Source organism: Xiphias gladius, chromosome 1 (assembly GCF_016859285.1).
Source record: "Xiphias gladius isolate SHS-SW01 ecotype Sanya breed wild chromosome 1, ASM1685928v1, whole genome shotgun sequence".
NCBI lineage: Eukaryota > Metazoa > Chordata > Actinopteri > Istiophoriformes > Xiphiidae > Xiphias > Xiphias gladius.
The window spans coordinates 20,684,582-20,708,541 of NC_053400.1; the positions used below are offsets into that span (position 1 = coordinate 20,684,582).

General features: G+C 39.4%; 3 protein-coding genes across 8 annotated transcripts in view; 2 read left to right on the forward strand and 1 right to left on the reverse strand.

The window, feature by feature from the left end:
- Positions 1 to 3,973, forward strand: part of pde3b (phosphodiesterase 3B) — a 40,219-nt gene extending 36,246 nt beyond the window's left edge. Inside the window, exons 13-17 of the mRNA XM_040136558.1 lie at positions 985 to 1,184; positions 2,022 to 2,225; positions 2,433 to 2,594; positions 3,222 to 3,480; positions 3,577 to 3,973. Coding sequence (XP_039992492.1) covers positions 985 to 1,184; positions 2,022 to 2,225; positions 2,433 to 2,594; positions 3,222 to 3,480; positions 3,577 to 3,791 — 1,040 coding nt within the window. The 3' untranslated portion in view covers positions 3,792 to 3,973. The remainder of the gene's footprint in view (positions 1 to 984; positions 1,185 to 2,021; positions 2,226 to 2,432; positions 2,595 to 3,221; positions 3,481 to 3,576) is intronic.
- A 4,072-nt stretch (positions 3,974 to 8,045) lies between these two features.
- LOC120795484 (vitamin D 25-hydroxylase) lies at positions 8,046 to 11,785 on the reverse strand. The gene is made up of 5 exons (XM_040137461.1): positions 11,382 to 11,785; positions 10,675 to 10,816; positions 9,910 to 10,542; positions 9,414 to 9,743; positions 8,046 to 9,066 (listed from the first exon to the last, which is right to left on the reverse strand). Exons 1-5 carry the CDS (start codon positions 11,616 to 11,618, stop codon positions 8,876 to 8,878), a joined length of 1,533 nt encoding a protein of 510 aa, XP_039993395.1. The 5' UTR covers positions 11,619 to 11,785; the 3' UTR covers positions 8,046 to 8,875.
- On the forward strand, positions 11,536 to 22,717 carry calca (calcitonin/calcitonin-related polypeptide, alpha). 6 transcript variants are annotated; one of them, XM_040138000.1, is made up of 5 exons: positions 11,536 to 12,052; positions 19,569 to 19,660; positions 19,974 to 20,105; positions 21,447 to 21,628; positions 22,308 to 22,717. In XM_040138000.1, the coding sequence occupies exons 2-4, from the start codon at positions 19,575 to 19,577 to the stop codon at positions 21,607 to 21,609; spliced, it is 381 nt and encodes a 126-aa protein (XP_039993934.1). In that variant the 5' UTR covers positions 11,536 to 12,052; positions 19,569 to 19,574; the 3' UTR covers positions 21,610 to 21,628; positions 22,308 to 22,717. The 6 variants fall into 6 exon arrangements, with proteins under 6 accessions (XP_039993934.1, XP_039993609.1, XP_039993770.1 ...); XM_040137675.1 differs by lacking the exons at positions 21,447 to 21,628; positions 22,308 to 22,717 and adding an exon at positions 20,700 to 21,049; XM_040137836.1 differs by lacking the exons at positions 11,536 to 12,052; positions 21,447 to 21,628; positions 22,308 to 22,717 and adding exons at positions 12,810 to 12,878; positions 20,700 to 21,049.
- Positions 22,718 to 23,960: the final 1,243 nt, after the last annotated feature.

The window sequence follows — 23,960 nt, forward strand, 5'->3', positions numbered from 1 at the left end:
ACGGGTGGTGATAGATTGTTGTTACAGTTTGTGGAGCACGGGTTGTAATCCGGACATACGGCTGCACAACATTCAGTCAGTGTCTACTTGCGTATTTGCACGAGAGCCTGCACTCAGTACCCGTCCTAAATGGACTTCTCTCATATCATCAATTCATAACTTTTTGAAAATAAACATGATTTGTTTAGATATAGTTTTTTCCTGTGGCTTCCTTGGAGTATACAAAGCTTCAAAATATGTCTTGCATGGAAAATATAGTCTTTAATCAGTTAAATACAATGTGTTCCATTAATCCTAATGAGCAACTTGTGGAAGAAGTCAGTTTACTAGGTGGTTAAATGTGCAAATGTATCCCCTCAGATGTGATTCATCTCTAGCTGTCACCTATACAGTGTCCATATGGGTGTGGTTCTTTTTTTTGTTGCCTCCGGTCAGGCCATATTCACAAAAATAATCTCACAAAGAAATTTCTGATTTGGTCAACTTTTCACATAGGTTTACCCCCTGAGAATAAACTTCTGAATAATTGGAATTCCTGAAAGAAAAAAAGAGTAGAAGTAGAAGTCTCTTCTTTACGGGATGTGGCCTTTACTCTACAGAACATAGATTGCTTGGTTTAAAATGCAGCGATTCCCAGGCTCGTCTCTGCTGATGATATTTTAGCTCAATTAGAAATTATCTGAGACTTATCCACTGATGTCTCCCACTGAGGCTGCCAGAACAGCTGTCATTTGATAAGAGGCGATAGAGAGCAGGGGATGAGAAAATGGCAGTGATACTAGAAATTGAGTAAAGTTTCTGTCTGGCTGCCTCTTTTTTTTGCATTCACTCCAATTTCTGCTTAAATTGTGGGAAAAATGTTTTGCTCAATTGTGGAAAAGCTACAATTCTAACCGGACTTTACAAAGACACCAAAGGTCTACACCTTTTTTTCCATAACTGAGATATTCATTGACACCCATCTTGTTCGCTGTCATGCTCCAGATTCAGATAGTGGGATCTCTCCAGGCAGGATATCCTACGCCTCTTCCAAGAGCTCCTCGATCTCAGATGACAGCTATGGGTGCCTGGCCTGGAACATACCCGCCCTGGAGCTCATGGCCCTTTATGTAGCAGCTGCAATGCACGACTATGACCACCCCGGTCGCACAAATGCCTTTCTAGTAGCCACTAATGCACCTCAGGTAACCTGCAGCATTTATTGGTACTTGACAGTGTTGTAGATTGAATCGACAATCCTATTTTAGCTTTATAGTTTTACATGCTTCATAATGCAATGCCAAGCTATACATAGTACAATTTATAAAAAACAAGTAGCCTTTTAGGATGCAAGGTTTCTGCGCGATTGATACAGTCATACAGGAAAGGACAGTTATTTGATTTAAAAGCATTTCACATTATTAGATTTACATGATGGAGATTAACACAAACTGAAATTATCCCTACAAATGCGGATCATATATAAGATTAGCTCCACAGCACATGGTCGGTTAATCCCATTGTGCTCTCTAGTTGTGGTCAGCCATGCAAATGGGGATTGAAAAGGTTAACTGGATGCCCTAGTTTAAATATTGTATTTTCACAACATGTACGTTGATAGCACTCACACTGTCAGGGTTTTGTAAAAGTCCCAGGAAAGTGGGTTAAAAGAAAGGAGATGGAACCCTGAACCTATTGATTGCTAATGATGTTGACAACCATCATGTCCCTTAAAAGGATCTTTTAAGTCTTTCTTGGTATCTAATGTCCCTGTAACTGCTTTTAACCTGCTTCTCCCCTCAGCTCCACTTTCGCTTGAGCCTGTTACCTCTCTATTTTCATAACCAAATGCCCTGATGTCCCTTTTATCTCATTTATTGAGCACTTGCTATTTTTAAATCCATTAAAAATTGTGTAACACATATGCAGACACATTATGTAAGCAAATTCATTGACATTTTAGAGGAAATTGTTGGAATCCTCTCAGGGTACCATCTTTCCCTCTCCCTCACCACTGTGCTTTTACCTCCCGTGCGTTTCAGGCCGTGCTGTACAACGACCGCTCAGTGCTGGAGAACCACCATGCTGCGTCCGCCTGGAGCCTCTACCTCTCCCGGCCCGAGTTCAACTTCTTGGTCAACCTGGATCACGTGGAGTTCAAGCGTTTTCGCTTCCTTGTCATCGAGGCTATACTGGCCACAGACCTCAAGAAGCACTTTGACTTCCTGGCTGAGTTCAATGCCAAGGTCTGAGATGACGAAATCTTAACAGATTGCTGAGTTATACGATCAGAATAGATAATTATCTATTTATTGATCCTTTAATTTCTGGCAAAATATTGATGTAAACATTAGCAGGATGGTACGTTGAAATTTAGTCGGCATAATGGTTGCAGAAAAAAAAAAGTTTGACTAGTTGTAATAAGGCATCCATCTTTCTTTGCTTGCTAACAGGTGAATGATGTGAACAGTCCAGGAATTGATTGGACCAATGAGAATGACAGACTGCTGGTATGCCAAGTGTGTATCAAGCTGGCAGATATCAATGGACCAGCCAAAGTCCGTGACCTGCACCTCAAGTGGACAGAGGGCATTGTCAATGAGTTTTATGAGCAGGTACAGACTGCATGCTGATGCTACAGGGCGTGTTCAGTTAACACAGACCATTTCTTTCTATCTTTATATGGCATTTTTTTTTAAAAGAGAGTAGCAGTACTTTAAACAAGATCATCCTTCTCGTGTTTTGTGCGCTAAAGTAATCCCATTACCACCGCAGATACCTTCAGACAGAACACATAAGTGACACATTTATATCTAATCGAGGTTACAAATACGATAAACAAGGTCAGGCAAAAAAAAAAGAGAAAATAAAACCATAAGGGACCGGAAAAGGGACAAAAACAAAAAGCAGAGATTAATATTAGTGACATCTCTTAATCCCTCTGTGTCATATCCCTATAAAGCTGCAAACTTTAAAAGGGTATTACAGTTAAAAGATGACAAGGAAAAAAATCTGTCAAAATCTAAGGAGGACCTTTTCAGCTCAGTTCATTTCACCATTAATGTTCCTTAATGGAGATTGGCTTTCCATGTAGCAGAAGCAATCACAATGAAACCAAATAAATATCAGCTAGAAAGTGTTACAGTAACAGCGTTCTGCTCCTCTGTGATCGTGCGGTAGTTGACTCATGTATCAAGGTTCATCACTAGTCTTTAACCGTAGTACTTGTTTTGGATCCACAGGGAGATGAGGAGACTAGGTTGGGACTACCCATCAGCCCCTTCATGGACCGCTCCTCCCCGCAGCTGGCCAAGCTACAGGAGTCCTTCATCACCCACATTGTAGGACCGCTTTGCAACTCCTACGATGCTGCTGGCCTTCTCCCTGGCCACTGGATTAATGAGGCAGGATCAGATGAAGACGATGAGGAGGGGCAGGTGGACACAGATACGGATGAAGATGAGGATGAGGAAGATGAGCTAGAAGATGAGCTGGCACCAAGTAAGATTTGACACTTCATCATTAAAGTTGTTTTTACATAAAAGTTACACCAATCCAGATTGTCCTAAACATACTTTTGGCTTTTGTTCATTGCAGAAAGGAGGAAGAGCCACCGCAGGTTGTTCTGCAGCATCATGCAGCACCTGACGGAGAACCACAAGGTGTGGAAGAAGATCATCGAGGAGGATGAGAAGAGCAAAGAGCTCGGCAAACAGCAGCAGCCAGACAGCCTGCCTGCCAGCCTGCCCATCTCCCCGTCAGATGAAATCCAGGTCATCCAGGAGGAGGAGGAGGGAGAAGAGCGTCAGTAGCAGGAGGACGGAGGGAAGAACACAGATGCGTGAAAAAGAAGACAAAAGGCAGTGAAAGGACATGGGTCCCTTGACCACCTGCCTTTCACTGACATAAACACAAACAGAAATGAGAAACACACACAGACAGCTGACAAATGCACATAAAACACACTTTTCTCCCTCTCTTTCTCACACACACACACACACACACACACACACACACACACACACACACACACACACACACACACACACACTGAAAGATTCACTGTGCAGACACTTAGATGCTTAAGCAGTCACATTGTTTTTGGAGAAACAAAAAGGCCTTACTACTGTGAGCGGATCCTTGCTGCAACGGTGGGAGCCCAACTCCTATGCACTTTCACCCCATGGAGAGTCGAGTGCACCCAGAAAAAAAAAAAAAAAAAGCACCAGAACTGCGGAGGAAGGTGCAGAAGAAGAGAGTGGACGGGGGTCCAGCATTAACTTGCCCTCCATGGTAACCTGGCTGTGATGCTGCCTTGAATGCAAAGCGCTTACACCTCCCTTAGGTACAAAACAATTCCTGTCTTTTTAAAAATGAAAGGTAGAGGAATAATAATGAAGCAAGCGACATTATCGAGCGATTGATACCCTTTACCAAAGTGAACAGTTCAAACACGGAAAGACAAGAGACTGAGACTGTTTCAGCCTCAATGTCAGGTATATTTTTGAGTTATATATATATATATATATACATATATATATCAAATGTGCCTGTCTGAACCTTTACTGAGTCCATATTGGCCCAGAGCCTAGGCTTGTGTAGTTCTCTCTCCTTGCTGGCGACACGAAACACTGTATCAGACTCAGTCACAGAGACATTTTAGAAATGTTGACTGATTAATAGCATTATATCTGCATCATTTTTGATGCTTTTACTCATGTGTACCACCTGTCTTTTTTTTTTTTTTGATCCTTTAACTCTCCTTGCTTCATTTTATTTGTGTGGGTGAGTATTTTTTGGCGGGAATGTGATAGAGAGAATGAGTAGGGAGAAAGAGAGCACATTTTTAATTATTTTAGTATGTTATTTGTGTGTATGTCTGTGTGTCCTTTCAGTAATGGTTGGTTTCTAATCAGTGAAATGTCCTCTGGTGTTTAACATGTTGCATTCAGATCAGGAGTGCTGTTTCAATGAATGGATTCTTCATTTTCCTTTTTTGATTATAAGTATTTTTTTAAAGGTTACTCAGGATTCACGCAAAGTTGAATAATTATTTTGCAAGAATTTATGTCATTAATATGAAATACACTTTAAAAAACTAAGAATTAAAAATCTGGGTGACTGAAGTAGTTTGTAATCTCTTAATGAACAACTTGACTACAAACAAATTCAAGCAATTGAAATCCTCTGACAGAGGAGCATACGGTATGTGCTGTCTCTTGGCCATTCATACACTGTTTGCATAACCTTTTTACAACCTCACTCGAGAAAAGCTCATCTTGATTGTCAGCAGACTGCAAATGTCTCTCCTGCAGCAACACAACACAGTGTACAATTTAGCAATTCTATAACAGTATATTCAACGTTCTCTGCATTGTTTTAAAACAAACACAGTACTAGTACAATGTCTAAATGTCTGTGTTTCGGTCAGCTAGCAGACACTGATGTTTAGACGAACTGAAAGCTCACCCATCTCTCTTTTTCCTCATTTTTAAAATTTTTTTGCCAAACCCATAACTCGGCCAGTGTGTAAAGAAGGGATCCAGGGTTTCATTTCACTTTGGTTTTGTTTATATATATATATATATATATATATATATATATATATATATATATAAATATACATTAATTAATTTAATTAATTAATTATGATGTGCCACAAGGCAGGTTAAAAAACTACTACTTCTCTATTTTTGTCTCTAAGAACTCTTGGCATTCCACTAGAATAAGATGTTTTATGAAAGGGAAGGCAGGATTGTTGCCTAGCTCCTTTATCACCTTATTAAATCATAATCTCTGGAGAAAATGTTAAGTAAGCAGTGTAAATCAAGATAGTAATATTTAAAGACAAAAAATAGATCAAGGTGTGCACATTTTAATACCAAACAAGTGTTTAGCCGCTGTACAAAAGAGTATGTGCATATAAATATATATTTTTTAAATAATCAAATGAATGCATCTGTTTTCTACATGCAGCTGACATATTGTACATTGAGATCCTGTAATTACCATTGTGTTTCCAGAGTTTTTATCTACTTCTATTTACAGGTGTGGAACTGTGGGGTTTGGTGTTCTGATTTTGATTTTTCACTTGGTTTCAGCCTCTCCCTGTTCTGTATCATAACCACTCTTGTATTCTTCATTATCTCTCTCTATCACTGTTGTCTCGGTCGACCCAACTAGTGCCAAACGTTACCTACATACAGTAGCTTGTGAGCTGTGATATGCTGATTGGCAAACTTTCTCCGGGCTCCAGTACCGTTCATGCAAGAGAAACACCCCGAGTCACATATTCCACCAGGCTCAAAGTGGCGGTGACAGAGGCAAGAGTCAGAGTTGGACTCAGGTAAGAGCCATGTACATTCTGACAACTCTGCTGTCGGCTTTTTCACATGGACCCGTGCTGGATCATAAAGCCTTGGTAGCTCCCGACCTGACATATTCTGGCTCATTAAGTTATAAAAGTTTGTTGGCTTCTCACTGTGCAGTCTTTTCAAACCAGTGTCCTCTGATGATTGTGCCATAAATACATCTATGAATGGTTGTTACCCTTAAGGAGCATCAATATACGTACGTTTGTCTAATGTAACCATTCACCCTTATCTACATTGTTGGGGCAACTGATTTTTGTTGTTATTTATAGCTGTCATAAAACACCATCCCTAAAGTATCAGCAGTTCTCATTGATTTTTTTATTGGTGTGTGTGTGTGTGTGTGTGTGTCTGTGTGAACTCACGATATATTTTAGGTAACATTCTTCCTTTTTTTTTTATTTATTTATTTTTTTTTTATCCATGCCACCCTAAATAAACAGGAGAATAACCTTTAAGACCCTAAATACACCTATTGTACACCCACATTTTACTTTTAAACCAGATTAGACCTCCTCCTCAAAGCTGTGTGTGTACAAACTGCTTGATTGACATCTCCCTCACACTTAGTTGTGCTGCATTTCTTAGGTGGTGACAACTAACCCCCGTATCATTTATATTAATGCATAAAACCCAAGTTCAACCGGAGCATATGTCTAATCAGCCATAGTAATTGAAAACACCTGTGTGGGTGTGCTGAGCCTTTAAAGCTGCTATTATAGATATTTTTACACCGAGAATGGATCAGTTCAGGATGTTTAAGGTGAAAGAGGTTGCTTGTAATGATGGACCCACAGAAAATTTTCACCAAATTCTGCAGTTCCCTGTAGCACACAGCTTTTTAGAGTCATTTAGTCTACAGCGCATTGTTTTGGTTTTTTGGCCCAAAACTTTACTGTTTTGTTTCACTCTCAATGCTCTCATCAGTGACATTTTTGGTTGCAGCACAACCCTGTTTTTAGTTAAAAAAAAAAAAAAAGTTCTTAAAATCCACCGTATGCTAACTCAGCACCAAAGAGCAGATTAAGTTAGCGACTAGCTGGTGAAGATAGTAGAGCATTTAGCTACTAGAGAGCCAGATGTTTCCCTCAAAAGTTGGTGGAGAGCAAAAGGAGCTAAAGGTTGAGTGAATACTGGACATACATTTGCCAGGTCACCTGCAATATGACTCAGAATTAATGTTAATGTTTTCCATGTCAGCTCAATTTGTACATTAGCCACTGTTTGTTAACATGTTGGCCATATCTTGGTGATTCTATGTGAATGTGTTTAGAGCTTGTTGCACTGCCCCCAAGTGGCCCAAAAAAGTCAGTTAATGTAGGAAATAGCATCTATTCACCATACCTTTAATCACTAGATACACCACATGTAATGTGTGGTATTGCCAGTACATTTCTCTTCTGAGAACAGCTGCTTTTCACCTTCAATAACTTAGTTTACATGTTGAAATTAATTGATATTAAAATTAATGATTAAGTTGGGTGTCCTAAGACTTGACAGGCACAGAATAAGTATGTAAATGTCTGTGTCCTCTGCCTGTCATGTTGATCAAATGATTCTGCAAGTATTAAATGAGATAATCTGGGGTCTTAATGTAACAGTAATCAATCTGAGATCTTTGTTCATTTCAAAGTTGGGTTTTAGCAATTCAGCAGTAGCAAAACGAGACAGGGCAAGTTTTCAGTATCGTAAGAAAGACTTTATGAATATAAGAAATACCATCAGTATTGCAAAAAAAAAGGACAAACAAATGTTAAGCTTACACATAAATGCAGCACTTTGTAATACTGATAAGCACCAGTGTTGCATAGTCAGTTTCTAGAAATCCACCAGGGGTTGCATTTGCCTTCTAAGAGAGAGGTTTTCCATAGAGCACTATCCCTGGAGAAGGGGTCAGAGTCAGTCCAGATGGCGTAAATCTTGGCCCATGTCCAGCTCCAATACACAGTGTTCAGAACTTTCTTGGAAAGTGTGTTAGTTCCGTTTTGCCCCACACGTACGTGTTTGTGGTGTCATTAGTCTGACCTGAAGCTGTCCCGAGAAGGCAGGGCTATGAACCATCATAGGTGTACTTACTATCAATCATTGACATATAACTAACCCATCACTACCGCACAAAGGTTCATAGACATGTCATTTTCTGGGCTCAGAGGAACTCTGAGCTACAGAGACGTAAATCGATATCACAATTGTGCTCCCAGGATGTCCTTTCAACACAGAGTCCTGTTGCCTCCCCTGCTGCTTAAAAGGTATTGTGCAAACATGCATACTGCTCACTAAGAGAATTTGATAGTAATTGAATAAACTGGATCACACACTCATATGTAGAGGCACGTCGGTCACTGAAAGTCCTTGGGAAAAACTGGAATGCACCAGAACTGGACGTTACAATCCAGTGATACAGTTTTATGCACCTGTATCATGTGGTTGCATTGCTGTGCAAAATAGTAAAATTCTGGCTTGCACGGCTTAACAAGCTGTAATAAATGCCTGCTTGCCTACTTGTGATAAGGAGTGTCTCCAGATCAGGGAACTTTCTGTTGCCTGCGGACAGCACAGATGGAGTAAGGTTTGGGCTGTAACGTCATGCCCAGTTTAGGAGTGACAGTGGGAACGCTTCCTGGAGGGAACTGAAGATGAAACCTCTGTAACAAAGTGGTGAAAAAGAGGAACATCTCCATCCTGGCCAGTTGTTCACCTAAGCAATGACGCCTCCCTGAAAAAAGAAAATTCTTTAATTTAGACTCTTTCAAACACAGGCACAACATATGGCTAATTTGGATTATGGGATTAATTAATAAAATCCGTTTAATTGAGGATAATGGGTGCTGGAATTCAGTGTATACCAAAACTGACATCGGTTCACACTAGTGTGTTGAATTTTATATTTTTGTGATGGCCTGGCAGCAAATGTTCATAGCTTTTAAAAGTGATTTATGCAAACAATTTGTGGGTAAATGGAATAGCCACTGACTGATCATTGTCTCTTTACTGACTACAGATAATACATTATCATTTGGATCAGGAGCTTTTGCAGTTTTAGAGGAATATAAAGAGACTAACCCAAGGAGAATGGAAGAAAGGCCTCGCGCCTCACAAAGTTGCCATTGCTGTCCAGAAACCTCTGTGGTGAGAAAACACCTGGATCGTTCCAGTACTTCTCATCAAAGTGCACTGAGTAGAGGTTTGTTATCACCATGGTCCCTTTAGGAATTGTGTACCCATTGACTTTTGCATCCTGGGAGGTGGCACGGAAAATACCAAGTGGGACAATGTTGCAGAAGCGAAGGACCTCGTGCAGAACAGCCTCCACGTAGGGCATCTTCTGTTTGTCCTCCAAAGTGGGTGCCCTCCCACTGCCCAGCACACTGTCGATTTCTCTGTGCACCCTCTCTTAGCAGGGAAAAACAGACACCATCAGGCATTTATTCGTGCGTAACATTACATGACCATTAAATTTGGAGCAAACTCAGTCTAAAGACGTGCATCAGATCTCTCTCTTGGTAACAGTAGAAGTAAAAGGTTCTCATGTTGGGACGATGCTTCTAGTACAACTGACCTTGTACGTTGGGGTAGAGGGCCATGTACAGCATGGCCCAGCGCAGGGTGTTAGTCGTGGTCTCTGTGCCAGCAATAATGAGCTCACCAACTGAATAGATGAGGTTCTCATAGGAAAAAGAGGAACTTGGGTCCCCTGCATTCTGCTCCAGCTCATCCAAATAGGCATCGACGTAGTGACGCGGTACATGTGGCACCCTGCCTCGTGAAAACCCCTTTATAACTTGCAGTAAGAAGTCATAAACCTCAGTAGCATTGCGGAACAGCTTCTGGTGTTTTCCAAAGGGCACATACTCAATCCAAGGGAAGGCATTGTAGAGGAAGGCCCAGCCGCTCACTGCTAGCTCCACATTCTCGCTGAATATCTCAATCATGTGCTGGAAGTTGCGGTCATCATAAGTGAAACGCTGCCCAAAAATGATCAGGTTGGTGATGTTGGACACAGCGTTGGTCACAAGGTGTTTGGGGTTGAAGGACTTTCCCTTGTGTTCGTCGATGGCATCAACAAAGAACATGCACTCCTCCGAGATCTTCCTCTCAAACAGTCTCTGGCCACTGCCGAAGTAACGGAAAGAGTTGCAAGCCAGTTTACGGTGTTCGATCCAGCCTTTGCCATATTTACAATTAAGAAGGCCTGTGGATAGTAGAGAAAAAAAGCAGTGTATTGAATCACCCAAAACACAGATACCACTTCTAACAATTAAATGCTTTGACTAACATTATAACGGTCATTTTATTGCATTGTAATCACATCACAACATCTTACCACCCATTTTGGTCATTTTCTTGAATAAAGGCAGCGATGGGCGATCAGCAAACACCTCACTCTGATGGTAAAGGCATTCCCTGACACAATCATATCCATTCAATACCACAGTCAAGATGCCTCCCAGATCAAGACTGAAAATCTGAAAAGTACACATTGCGACATGAGCACTACTCCTTTTGTTCTTCGCACACATTTTTAAACAAATTGATGTCTTTGTCAAGGAATGTGAGATTTGTAACACGACTGTAGACACGTTGCAACCTCCATGATATTGAGCAGGACAATGAGTGAACCAAACAGACTCCAGCTAAAGAGATGTCCAGCTCTGCACCTAAATTATGTTTAGCTCTTAAAAAAAAAAACAATGGGCTACCAAAAGGAAGTCTGTGTCCTTGAATGTATTTTTTGGGAGGAGGATTTAATTTTTGGGAGCCCCTGATTCGCAGTTATCCTCCTCCAAGCAAAAAATACAGACCGCCGAATGTTAGGGCGCGTCTCTTTTGTTCGTTTCATAACGATTTTCTAGTGTGGGCGCATATGTGTGTGTGTGTGTGTGTGTGTGTGTGTGTGTGTGTGTGTGTGTGTGTGTGAGAGAGAGAGAGAGAGAGGTTGCAGAGGTTTATGCACTGCACAGTTTGCAGAGGACTCAGTTAAAAAGCTCCGCTGTCATAAAATGCGCTGTAGGCTGAGTCTTGAGTCATTACCTGTCCATGAACTTCACTCTGCTTCTTGAGGAAGACGTGCGGCTCGGTGGCCAGCGACAGAATGTTCCCTATCACAGGGATGGGAGATGGACCAGGAGGAAACCCCGGGGGTCGTCTCTGCTTGACGAGCTGGCGAACCAGCAGGAAAGCGAGGAGGGCGACAGCCAAACAGCCCACACCGAGCAGAGCCTGTGGGCAGGACACCGGCACCAGAGACGGCGATTTAATTGAAACCATCTTTTCAAAAATCTCTCTTCCCTACTAGACTGCCCCTGCTGACTTCGGCTTCTCCTCGGAGCAACTGAAACACACATGTGTCATCTTGCACATTTTCTATCCCCCGCCTCTAAGGCTAAGATTGGCCAGAAAGTCAGAGTCAACTTTTGGTGAACTTTGGTCTGCTCCTGATCAATAATGGGGATCATTTGGGTGGTTATTAGGCTGAGTTTCTGACCGATATTAATCAACCTACAGTAGGGGCAGGGCAACATGAATCTAGCTGATCAGGCCCGTTATTGGCTGTAATAATGCTTTGGCTTTTAAAGTTGTAAGATGCATTTCATAGTTGGACTCAGAAATAAACGTGCAGAATAGCGCTTTGATGCAAAAATGCAAAAATGCAAAACAAAACACTTGGACAAGAACTAATTGACATCAGAAAATAAGGCTCTGTAAGTATGATTTATATATGTCATGAATAGTGGAGGGCGCAGGGCTGGTTTGAACCGATTGGCGAGGAAACCACTAACAAGTTTGGAAGTGTCTTTCCCGTCAGGGCGGTGCAGGGAAAGCGAGTTCCAAAATAGGCTTTTGCGAATTTCAAGTGAATTTTAAAAGCTGCCGTTTCTGGGGTTGTAAAAAGAACAAAGGTGAACAAAAATAGAACCGTCGAAAACCCAAACTGAGAAGGTAAATTATGTTAGAGAACTCCAACGTGAGGTTGACCTGTTTGAGCAAAGCAGGAGTACTCACAGGCAACGGAGATCCAAAAACTGATGCTTAGCCAAAAATACTGCAATGTGAGCAACCAAGGCTTCTTGGCCATTTTTTTTTTTTTTTTTTTGCTGGATTAAATCAAAATGAAGTAGGTTCTGTGCACAATTGTTATGATTCATTTTTCTGTCAGACTTTATAAAAGTAAAAAAAAAAAAAAAAACTAAACTAAAAATAAAATGAACAGGTTTCTGGTTATTCACAGTTACGCTGAGTACTGTACGTTCACTGCTCATGTATATCGTGTGTATGCAGGCCACTTTATCTAAATGTTGAGTGTACTGCATAAATCATAAACGTTGAGCTGAACAAGTATTTCTGGGAAACAGGTCTCGGGACTATCTCACTGACGAAATTACATCTCGGTTGGCACACACAACACAGGTTTTAGAAATTCAAATGGGCTTTGAATAAAGAGGACGGAGAACAGATGAACTCAATTACAGGCTACTGTGACTACTGAACTAGGAAGATCAGTATGCTAGCCAACCTGCAACATGCAAGGTAGGAATGGAACCCCAACCCTGCTATTAATATTCAAAGTTTATATATTAAAATCATGAACTTCTTAGTACCACTAAGTAAGGTGTTAATAATGTGGTCCTGCCTCGCATGTAATCGTCGACTGTGTTCCATCTGTACAGTGGGGAAAAGTAGCTATTGCTTTGTACATTTATAGGCCTATATTGGAACAACCTTGCTCAAGGAAGGACAAAGAGGGGAGGCCGCACATTAGTTGTTACTACTGTTAGTTGTTATTCTCTCTATAGAGAAAATAAGATCAAGATAAACCAAATAAGCAAACGGACCAAATACAAAAGTGCAGAAGCCAGAGTGAAGAGAGAGAGAGAGAGAGAGAGACTGACCACCACCAGCTGATAGTGTCACGGGCAGTCAGAGCAGCAGGTGAGCTGAGTATCGTCTGGGGTCAAGGCACAGGTGAACATAGCCTCTCTGATCATCTGACTCCACCCACTGCTCCTGCCGGAGGAGGCTTGAGAAGCCGGTCTAGAGGATTGTCACAATATATGTAGCTTTTATCATGTAGGTATCCCCGGACATATTACCGTCATCTTGCTGTAAAGCTACGTCTTACAGTAAAGCAACTAAGCGTGCAGTGCTCCCAAAGGTGATGCCATTTTTCAAAACGTGGTTAGAACAGCAAGAACAAAGAACTTATCTCATTACTGTAATTTTAATTCAACTGCTTTGGCAACATCCATAAAATCTGACAACACTGCAAAACAAACTGAACAGGACACAGTGGAACAGTGCTTTGAAATACTTTTTTTTTCCCCGATGTGCGTACATGTAATGAGATAATAAATACAGGAGGAAGTCCTGACGGTTTTCTCAACACAGAAGCAGGAAAAAAAAAAATGCTCATTGATATGTTAGCGAGTAAAACAACTTGATGAAACCTGTATTGATTCAGTGATATAAGAACTCAGAAGTGGGGAGCAGCTGATTTCAGAAAGCACAGAACCTGATTTTAATAACCTTGTTTCTCTACCAATGTTAAGAATGTAACGTTGATATTGCCAGTTTGAAAAATTAAAAATACTCAGTCCATCAAGTTCCAACAATCTAAACAAGCCAGTTCTCAAAATAACAGACTAAAATGCTACAAACCATTACAAGATTACAGATTTTTAAATAAATTGGTAGTGTATTATTGGTATGTTTTCTATGATATATTCACCTCGTTTCTTTGCTTTCATATTTTTCTATTTCAAATATTTATTAAATATGTATTCCAATCTAAGTTTTAATCAAATTTTATTACTTGAGCAATAACCACTTTTTTAAAATTCTAACCATCATGCACCATAACACACAGTATTATAAAATGTACTGATAGTAATCATAACTGTTTTTTTCTTACAGGAAATAACATAGTTTTAAAAACGCCAATCAATTTTACACAAAAACTAACAGAGCCTCTTTTGTGTATCAACATTTAATAACAGTAATTACCTGAAGAGTGCTGGTAAAGCATGTTTGTGTGTTACCCTGTTATGGTTTTAAGCAAATAAACTTTGCCCCAGTAAGCTGCTGCAGGTTCCTTCACCTCAACACGTTAAAGGTTAGGCCATGCACTACATTTAGAGGTTAAAGGTTAACGCATGCACCACATTCCAGACTTGCATAGCGGTGTGACATTTTTTCGTCTTGTAGGCTAAAAACCTGAACTCGTCCAGACAGTGCAGGACTGTGCGTGAGTGTTGTAATAACTGGGAATCGAGTTTCAGTACACATATAAGACTGTAGGACAGCGGTTGTTTTCTAGCCAAGTAAATCTGACAAATCAGTAAATGCACACACTTGACAAAATATTTGTCAACTTTTTGAAATAATCACTTTCACTCATGGAGAATAAGCACTATACAGTTGTTTGTTTTATTCATTAATTTTAATGTCTACAGAGTTTTCCTATGGTCTGTGATGGAAGTGGAGAATGGTTAGAGCTTAGAGAGGTTAACCCAGGTAAATATTATCATCTCATTAAGGGGGTTTTAAACCATAAACAAGTAGCACTTTTGTAAAACCATGCTCTCCACTTTGCTGTGTGATCAGTTTATCACGACTGGCTCCTCATTAGACATGAAGTTGTTTATCCAGCTGTTCCTTCCTGCTGAGACAGCTGGTAAGCTTGTTTTCTTAGATGCCTCAAATGGCCTCTACATACCTCTCCCAATCATTCAGATTTGTTAGGACTACTTAATGAGGACATTCTTGCAAATTACTTCTATGCTTCCTGCCAGCTCCCCAGACTCAAAAAGCTATTCTGGAAGCGTTAAACCAATCTGTCAATTTTAATAAAATAAACATGGGTCTCACTGTTGCATTATCTTGTTAGCGGTTGCGTTAATCATAACACCAGCGACAGGAGTGTCCAGGTGGAGATGTGAACCATATTTTGTGACTGGCACGGATTCGGAAAAAACAGAATCAGAGTTAATTAAAAAATATTTCACATAATAACTACTGGTATTAATTAAAAAGAAAAGTTAAAAAAACTTTTTATTATCTGGAAATCAACAAAGAGTGGTGTTTCTTTGGATGGATTAAATATTATCAGGTTAGGTCTGTGTAACAGGTTTTACTAATCCCTGTTTTTGCAAACAAGTTATTTTATTTTGGGTGTGTTCTTATGCCCTGAGATAGGAGTGGGCGATACGGATTGTTATATACATAATAACACAGTAAAAATTTCTTAAAGAGGCATTCCACCGATTTTACACATGAAGTTCAAATAACTTGTAATGAGAAGTTCTGCTCAGCCTTGAAAACAGGTGTATAATGTCTTCCGTGGTCCTGGAAGGAGTTTTCCAAATCTTTAAAACGAACAATGATAATATCATCAGATTCGTCTTGACTTGAGCTTGAGACTTTTTAACAGAAAGCCTGAATTACAAGCTAGAGGTGGGAGGTTTGAAAGAAATGGATATTTAGGAGGCAGGGGGGGTCTAATGGTAGACATTATCATATCGTATTATAGAAAATATACAATCCTGTGTTTTTGGAACTTGACTCATATTAGGGAATAAAAGTCAGAATATGTTCATTCTTTTTCTTTGATGTCACTTTCAAGTCCCACAAAAATTGCTGGAGTATCCATTAAGTGGGAAACAGTGTTAATATATTCATAAAATACCTGGTCAGGAAACTGCCAGGCCAATCCAGGAAATTAAATACCTGGAAAATTAAGGTATTTCATTACATTGATGCAAAAATCACAGCAGTCCTGGATTATTTCTTCCAGTATTACCCATAATTACCTAATACTACCAAAGATATTAAAGGGAATAGCTACCACAATATAAATTGTTTGGAAAAACACATTTTTACTGTCTCACAGGATGCACTATATCGTCATATTGCCAAGTCTGTCCTGGGGTAATTTTATTTTGTCCTGATCAGTGTATGGGATTTAATCCAGTTACTGTATGTGTGGTTGAACAGCATCAGTTTTTACATTATAAGGCAACTTGAAGACTGTTCTTCCGGTCTTTCTATACTGTGGGGCATGTGCAACATAGAGTATTTGATTGGATGGGTCCCTTGGCTACTGTGGTTCTACAGTAAATTATTTACCATCCGGATGACTGGTATTTTATCAAGTGCATGTAGAAAATCTAATTACCGACCTTCCCTAATGCTGTCCAGAACCTCTTTTACCAACAACATAATGAGAGAGACAGGCGCAACAAGAAGTCTTATAATCCCTCTGCAACTACTGGCCAGGTGTTCAAATGTTAGGTTAGGTTTGGTGAGCTTCCTAATGGAGAGCAGCAGGTGGAAGTCACTTTGCTGAGGGATGCTTACTCACTGTTTATAATTCCATGAGCCTCAATATAAATCTAATGTTTTGTTTGAAGATGCAGAGACCGTTCTCAGACACAAGAAAAAGGGGAAAAAACTTTGTGGAGGACTGATGTACATTTTGCGTCGCAGATAATTAAAGATCCATGCAAAAGCTCAAATTTCCGTGAATCTTTTAAAATCACTTTAATATTACAGCACTGTGAGATCATTCCAGCTGATTATCAACTCTTGCTGCTTTTCCGAATAATGCAAGGTGACAATAGAACTGTGAAGGAAATTCTCTTTGGGACCTACTAGCAGAGCCCAAGCCAAGAATGGTGCTGGGACTCTGACAAAAAAGACAAATTCACACTGATTCAGCTGAGACTATCAGTGATGAGCACCACAGTGAGCATAATGCTGCCCTCTCTGTCATGAATGCTGTCCTGTGTTGTAATCAATTTTCCAGACCAATTCATGCCTAACATTTGGTAATGTGAACACTTTGAGGTAATTGCACTCTTTGCCCCTTGTAATGTAATTTCTCTGCCTCAACTCATGTCCTAGTCTGAAACAGTGCGAAGAGCACTTACTTTTACAAAGACTAATATAAGGTGCATCTCAACTGCTTGACTTGTTATGGGGACGCTTGTCATGGAGAGGGAGACAACCTTCTTATCTGAGGCAGAGAGATGGTTCAGTGCAAATTTATATTGTCATTATCAAGCTCTAGATTGTGGATGTCACTGATTTTCTGCCTTGATTGACAATACATGCTTTACTGAGTTAACATTGCACGAGAAGTTGCGGATAAGTAGTTACCTCAAAGATAAATATATAAAATTCAAATTTCTTGGCAGCCACTCAAATGAGAACAAGACAATTACCATTAATCATTGTGTGTGTGTATCTGGAATCTCTTGCTCCTAAGTCTTTAGTCCTCCATGAGCAGTTTCTGGCAGCATGTGGAGTGGTAGGAGACTAATTTAGTGCCTGGTGTAGGGCCTGCAGGTTTGCTCAATAGTACTAAGAGGCTCATCTACTCTAATGAGTTTCCTTGTGGAGCAAAAAATAACTGGGAGGCAGGATGCTTTATGATACATCATCCAATATTGTTACATAAGGGGAATTAGAAGATGGCCAGAGACCAGCAGCCCAGTAATTAGCTCGGAGAAACCGGATGAAGACCATTAAATTCTGTCAGTAGGTTTAGTTTAACCATGGAGCGCTCACTATGATGCCATTCCCATATAAGAAAGGAATTATTTTATCGAAAAAGTATATAAAGTATGAAAATGAGGAGGATCAAACTATTCTGCAGATCAGGCTAGATATTAAACTAGCGGTTCCAGAGACACAGAAACCTGTTGAAACCTAACTCAGAAATTGCCACCAGGAATAAAATAACTTTACTCTTGTTTCCACCAACTTCCTTTTAATTTGATGGGGCACGGCGTGTACTGAAACATGTGAGGGAGCAGTTTGTGACCACAGGGTACACATGGAACTGTGAATTCTCCCTGGCTGTTAGATGGCCAAATACCTTCAACATGATAGCAGACCCACCATAATAACAGCTGACCGCAGACACTGTGGTTAGAAGGCAGCTTTATAACATAGCCCTCCCCAGAAGTAGAAAAATCGATGAAAAATGACTCAATAGCTCATTTTTATCAAGTGCTCAGGGCTTCTCATCTTTTTGTGCCATACACCAGAGTGATTTTTAAATGGAGGCCCTGCTATAAATACTAGCTTCCCCTTTACCATACTAAAAATGCATCTTGAGTGAGTGCAACAAAGACTCTTTGGGCCTTTTGGGGCAACTTTGTTTGCTGCTTCAAAATCGCATGGATGCTATAGCTGTAAGAACCTTTTTAATTATAACAAATTGCTAACTGGGTCTATGTAACAAAATTAACTGTTACCAGGTAACATAATTAAATATGACTGACTTTTCACTCTGTATGTGAGTAGGTATTGCACGCCAGTGGAATCCATGCCTCTCGTTGGCCCTAGCCCTGCTCATCTTAACCACTTGATGATGAAATGGCACCCCATTAAAATTAGACTGAAATATTTTAAGAACAGAGGCACTGATGAATTATGTTCACGTTCTCCGACCACTTCACTACAAATGATGCTACCAACTGATTCAAATACCTGGCAGCTTTTTGTGAATTGATGTAATTTACATACAAGCTCTTTTATTGGCTTGCTGTAAGTTATGTGGGACTTCTGATTGGCTAGCAGTTTGAGGTAGAACATCGGACTGGCCAATAGACTATGATCGAGCGCCCACTCAGTTAATACAGAAACCCATGGGGAACATATATAAAACCCTGTGCTGTGGGAGTGCTCAGCTGATTCACAAGTGAGTGTTATCATTTAATTCTTCATTACCAGAAGATTTATTATCCACCGGTGAGTATAGATAAAAAGACTGCTTCTTTAGATTATAGTACTAATCATGCTGTCTCTGTTAGAAACATCAGATATGATGCTGTGGTTTTTGGTGAAGGTGAGGACTGAGTAACTATCTACTAAATGGTTGCAAACAGGAGATAGATGCCGCTTTGCTTATGGTTGCTGGCAAAGCTTCCAATATCGGTATATCACTCAGAACTCTTCTATCTGCCTGTGCAGCTTCAGTGGCTCTAACAGTGAGGGAGTGATAAAGAGAGAGAGAGAGAGAGAGAGAGAGAGAGAGAGAGAGAGAGAGGATTCATATAGCTTAGAGTGCATGTAGATGAGAAAGTCTGTACAAAAAAACAAACATGTTTAATGGCATAAAATGTTGTGGACTTTGGTCCCACAAAAAATGCATTTAAAACTTTTCTTTGCAGCAGTTTTCATTACCTTGTTTGGTATTGTATGTGTTTTCCACAGGGAGTCATGATAATGCTGAAACTCTGGACTCTTCTTCTTGCCTATGCGCTGATCATTTGTCAGATGTACATCTCTCAGGCAGCTCCATCCAGGTGAGGCGTTAGTCCCTAAACCATAACTAATTAGATATATTTAATTTTAAATCTAAAAATCTTCATTTCCTCAAAGTGCCAAAGATCAGTGTGCATGCTGAATCCTTGATCACCAATCTTAATGTAATGTCCTTATCGATATAAAATTTCAATTCAACTTCCTTTTAGCTTTTAAAAGGAAGAATTGCATTAGATTGTTTGAAGTTTCCCTTGTATCCCTTACTGTTGCACTTATGTGGACAAGTTACACAGTTTCTAAACCAATGTTGCGGCAGAACCACATAGATCAATCTAACTGAATGTGTATTTCCAGAACTAGCAAGGAGTCAATTTCAGATGGAGTCACACTATCGAATGATGATGTGCAAAGGTTACTCGGAGCTATCAAGGAGTTCATGCAGATAACTTCAGATGAGCAAGACCGCCAAACAGCTGATGGGAACAGGTATAGCTTTTGATTTTTTGGTGTCATCTTAGTATAGTTAACCCTGATAATGACTATCTATCTATCTATCTATCTATCTTCCATCAGTTACGCAAAATATAACCCGCTTTTGTTTATAAGCCCAACAGCTCCAGCTTTGATGTTTATTAATTACCAAGGTATACAGTCAAATTCATGTAAATCTGCTCTCTGTCATAATCTCTTAATGCACGGACTTAAGTTATCCATTCACTCATTCATCCTTTCATTCATTCAGTATTAAATGACGTGCCTGGAATAGAGTGTCCTTGGTCAGACATCTGAAGTGAGCATGATATCAAAGAACATGAGAGAACGAGCTTGACACACATTAGCATAGAAAATGACGCTGAACAGTAGCATGACAACTCCACCACAATATTTTGGTTAATGAGATAGCTTCATATGCCTGTTGGATCTGTTAGCATGTCTTTGAAATGTTAATTTAACACAGCTTTTCTGCAAATGCATGACATTTTAGAAAAACTTAATGCATGGAACTACGGTATTAATATTTATCTGCATGCCACAATTACTGTAAGCCTGTTTCCGCATGTTTGTCTCTGTTTCTAACAGCTTGGATAGACCCATGTCTAAGCGTTGCACCGGCTTAAGCACTTGTATGCTGGGCAAACTCTCCCAGGATATTCACAAACTGCAAACCTATCCCCGCACCGACGTGGGAGCAGGGACACCTGGCAAGAAGAGAAGTCTGTCTGAGCGATATGAAAACTACGACAGCTCATACAATTGAAACTCTTCAGTTTTTAGCCCATCTATTCTTTGTCTGTCTGAGTTGATTTTTGCTTGTTCATCCAGCTCTGTCCATTCACAAGACTGCTGATGCATGTGGAACCTATTTGTCAAACTAACTTTAAAAAAAAACATCCTTGCTTTAATTTTCAACTGGTTGACATTAGATTTTGACAGAGAACTGAAAACTTAGAATTAGCTAAAAAACAAAAATGTGTTTGGCAGTTCTGTATAATACAATAAAATTAAGAACAGCTAAAAACCATTTTGATGTTAACTTATTTTTTCTTCATGGTAATTATGTTTCCTCTAGAAGAAATTCATCTTTTACATGGAAGCTATATTTAATTCATTAAGTATTGAAAACATACATTACTCATAGAATAAGAAATTGAAGAATAAAATGGTAAGCATGGCTGTCTACAATATTGAAAATTTCCTTCTAGGTATTTTAACTGTGTTTAATTTGTTGTTGATAATTCAAGAGAATATTGTTGGGTCATGTAGATGTCTGATCTGATGTTGAATATTATAACAAACTGTGTTCACTATCTTTTCCATTCTGATAAGCAATGCAACAGCACAGAAGCGGGCATGCAACACAGCCACCTGTGTCACCCATCGCTTGGCTGACTTGCTGAGTCGGTCAGGGGGACTGGGACACAGCAACTTTGTTCCCACCAATGTGGGTGCCCAGGCATTTGGCAGACGGAAGCGGCGTGGCCCTGTGTGAGCACAAAAGCAAATACATGGTACGTTAGCACTCCATACTTTCATTTCAGTATAATCGCTGGACTCATAGTAACCTATAATGTAGATAAAGAGAGAGATTAAACAAAATCATTTTGCTTTAAAACCAATCTTAGAATTACTGTTAGTAGAAAGGTTAGGTAAAAGTTCTTTCAAATCCAAATTGCATTTTCTGTATTTGAAATATTTGGTGTTATGAAAGTGCAAGGTAGTCTTTTACATTTTAATATACCCATCAGGGGCAATCTCTCAACACATTATTGTCAATTAGTTTTTAAAAATATGGCCTTGTGGAAATTTTTTTGCATTATGTAAATAAAAAACTAATGTGGAACTACTGTAATGGGTATTGGGTTACTTTAGCACAACCTATCTTCATATAAATTTCCTGAAATTAGACACAATGACCACTTATGTGATGTTTTGTTAAGTATTGAATTCATGGGCTGATATACTATATATACACCATACATTGACCAAACCTGATTGGCCTACATTGACAAAAGGTTAGCAGTACTGACTTAACTTTAAGCCCTTAAGTCTCTACCAATATTTCCTGTTGCACTCCAGTGTCAAACTATGAAATAAAGCCAAATGCCCCAATACAATCTTTTATGAATCTGAATCACAATACAATGTTTAACAATTTTTTTGTTTTCTCTCCTTTCTTTGGCTCTCTAGGACTGAGTGCCTCCTGCGTCATCATCCACCTACAAACACTTTTCAATGAGAGCGTCATTTAGAAAATTACCCTTCACAAACATGGAGTGACGTCTTAAATTTTTAGTCTGTGCTTAAAAACAGCAAAATAACTAGCATTGGTGTCATCGTCGTCATGGAAAAGTAACTGGGAATATATCTTCTTCTGCTAAGAGAGTTTAGAATGGTTTTTTTTCTGTCTTTTCCTGAGGCTCAACTGCACTTCTGACCTGTGTCTGCAGTACAGTGTGTCAAACTGGAAGTCTTGTACTGTACATCTGCACCACCAACTAAACTTTCAACAACTGTGGCTGTCTTGTGCCTTGATGTAAATCTCTTCATTGCATTTCATTAAAGTGCACAATGCAATTATGAAAAATGTATTAATAATTGTGAATTGAAAGCAGGAATAAATTGTATTTTAGCTACATTAGGCTTTCATTTCTTACTGTATTTTTATTTGATTGGGTGACATTAGCTGAAAACCATACTGAGCTTCCTGGCAGCACTATCACTTTGTTTCAAAAAGGTACAGATAACGTGATGACAAAAATGAGGTCTGCTCGAAAAATCAAACCATGTTATATATGACATTCACTTTTCTATTTTCATGGAAATAGAGGGGACATTTTTCAACCCACATACATAAGTGGACCATCTCCAAACTTGATTACAGAACAATTAAATAATAAAACATTTTTAATGAGTTGTAAAATGGTATCTTATACTATTGTGTTATGAGATGCATTGGTGAGCATTTTGCTTGAAACACATTTATATTATAGAATCTTGCCACCCCCGGCTCATTTTGCCCTCCAGTGGTTACAATAAGTCACTGCTTTTTCATTGGATATGGAGCTGCATTAAAGAACAAGTGTCTTAAATGAGGGTTATTTCTAGCTTCTCCTGCAGCATCACACTATTACTTGGTTTCTAGTGAAGTTTTTATGCGGTTCTTCCAGTAAAATCCATTTGAAATTTACTTTCAAGCACTATTTTCCTATCTACAAGTACAAAGACTGTTTTGGGTATGATTTTTCAAAAGTTTTGCAGTGAAAAAACTCCAGTCAAGCCCCAATGTACAACACTACAATATTAGTGGGTATATTAGTTGATTTTGCAAGTCAATGGAAAAATAAGGGAAGCATCTTTTACTGCATGTTAACTTTTATACTGACTATATGCAATTCTAGGTTTTGGGCAAGGGTGGGGGCAGTCACCTACTGTGTCTATAGACAAACATATGTTAGATAGCAATTTTTTTTTTTTAGCAGATTATAAAAAAAAAAGAAGTAAAAAACAAGCTAAATCTCCCAAAACCACTGAACTACCAAAACAAAATTATAATAACTGCCAACAAAGGTCATTGAATCGTTGTGCTGTAACCATGACAATGATCTTTAACCTTAAATAAAGTGATTTTATTTTATTTTATGGTTAAGGTGTGGATGCTAATCCACACCTTAACCATCGATCTTATATTCAGTTTTTATTTATTTTTTGTCATGGCCACACTTGTTTCCTAACTTTATCCCAGCAGAAGACTTTGCCTAACTTTAAACATACCATCTTTGGAGATGTTGGCTCAAACTTAGCTTAGCTGGTTACAAGGAGTGGACAATACAGACAAAATTC

Bases quoted from the DNA above. Each gene is read 5' to 3' on its own strand.
- calca (XM_040137585.1), top strand. From the start codon at position 19,554: ATGTGTTTTCCACAGGGAGTCATGATAATGCTGAAACTCTGGACTCTT. The intron at 19,661-19,973 runs GTGAGGCGTTAG...GTGTATTTCCAG, and splicing joins TCTCAGGCAGCTCCATCCAG to AACTAGCAAGGAGTCAATTT. The intron at 20,106-20,699 runs GTATAGCTTTTG...TGTTTCTAACAG, and splicing joins CAAACAGCTGATGGGAACAG to CTTGGATAGACCCATGTCTA.
- LOC120795484 (XM_040137461.1), bottom strand. From the start codon at position 11,618: ATGGTTTCAATTAAATCGCCGTCTCTGGTGCCGGTGTCCTGCCCACAG. The intron at 10,543-10,674 runs GTAAGATGTTGT...TACTATCCACAG, and splicing joins GAAAATGACCAAAATGGGTG to GCCTTCTTAATTGTAAATAT. The intron at 9,744-9,909 runs GTCAGTTGTACT...TTCCCTGCTAAG, and splicing joins CCTCTACCCCAACGTACAAG to AGAGGGTGCACAGAGAAATC.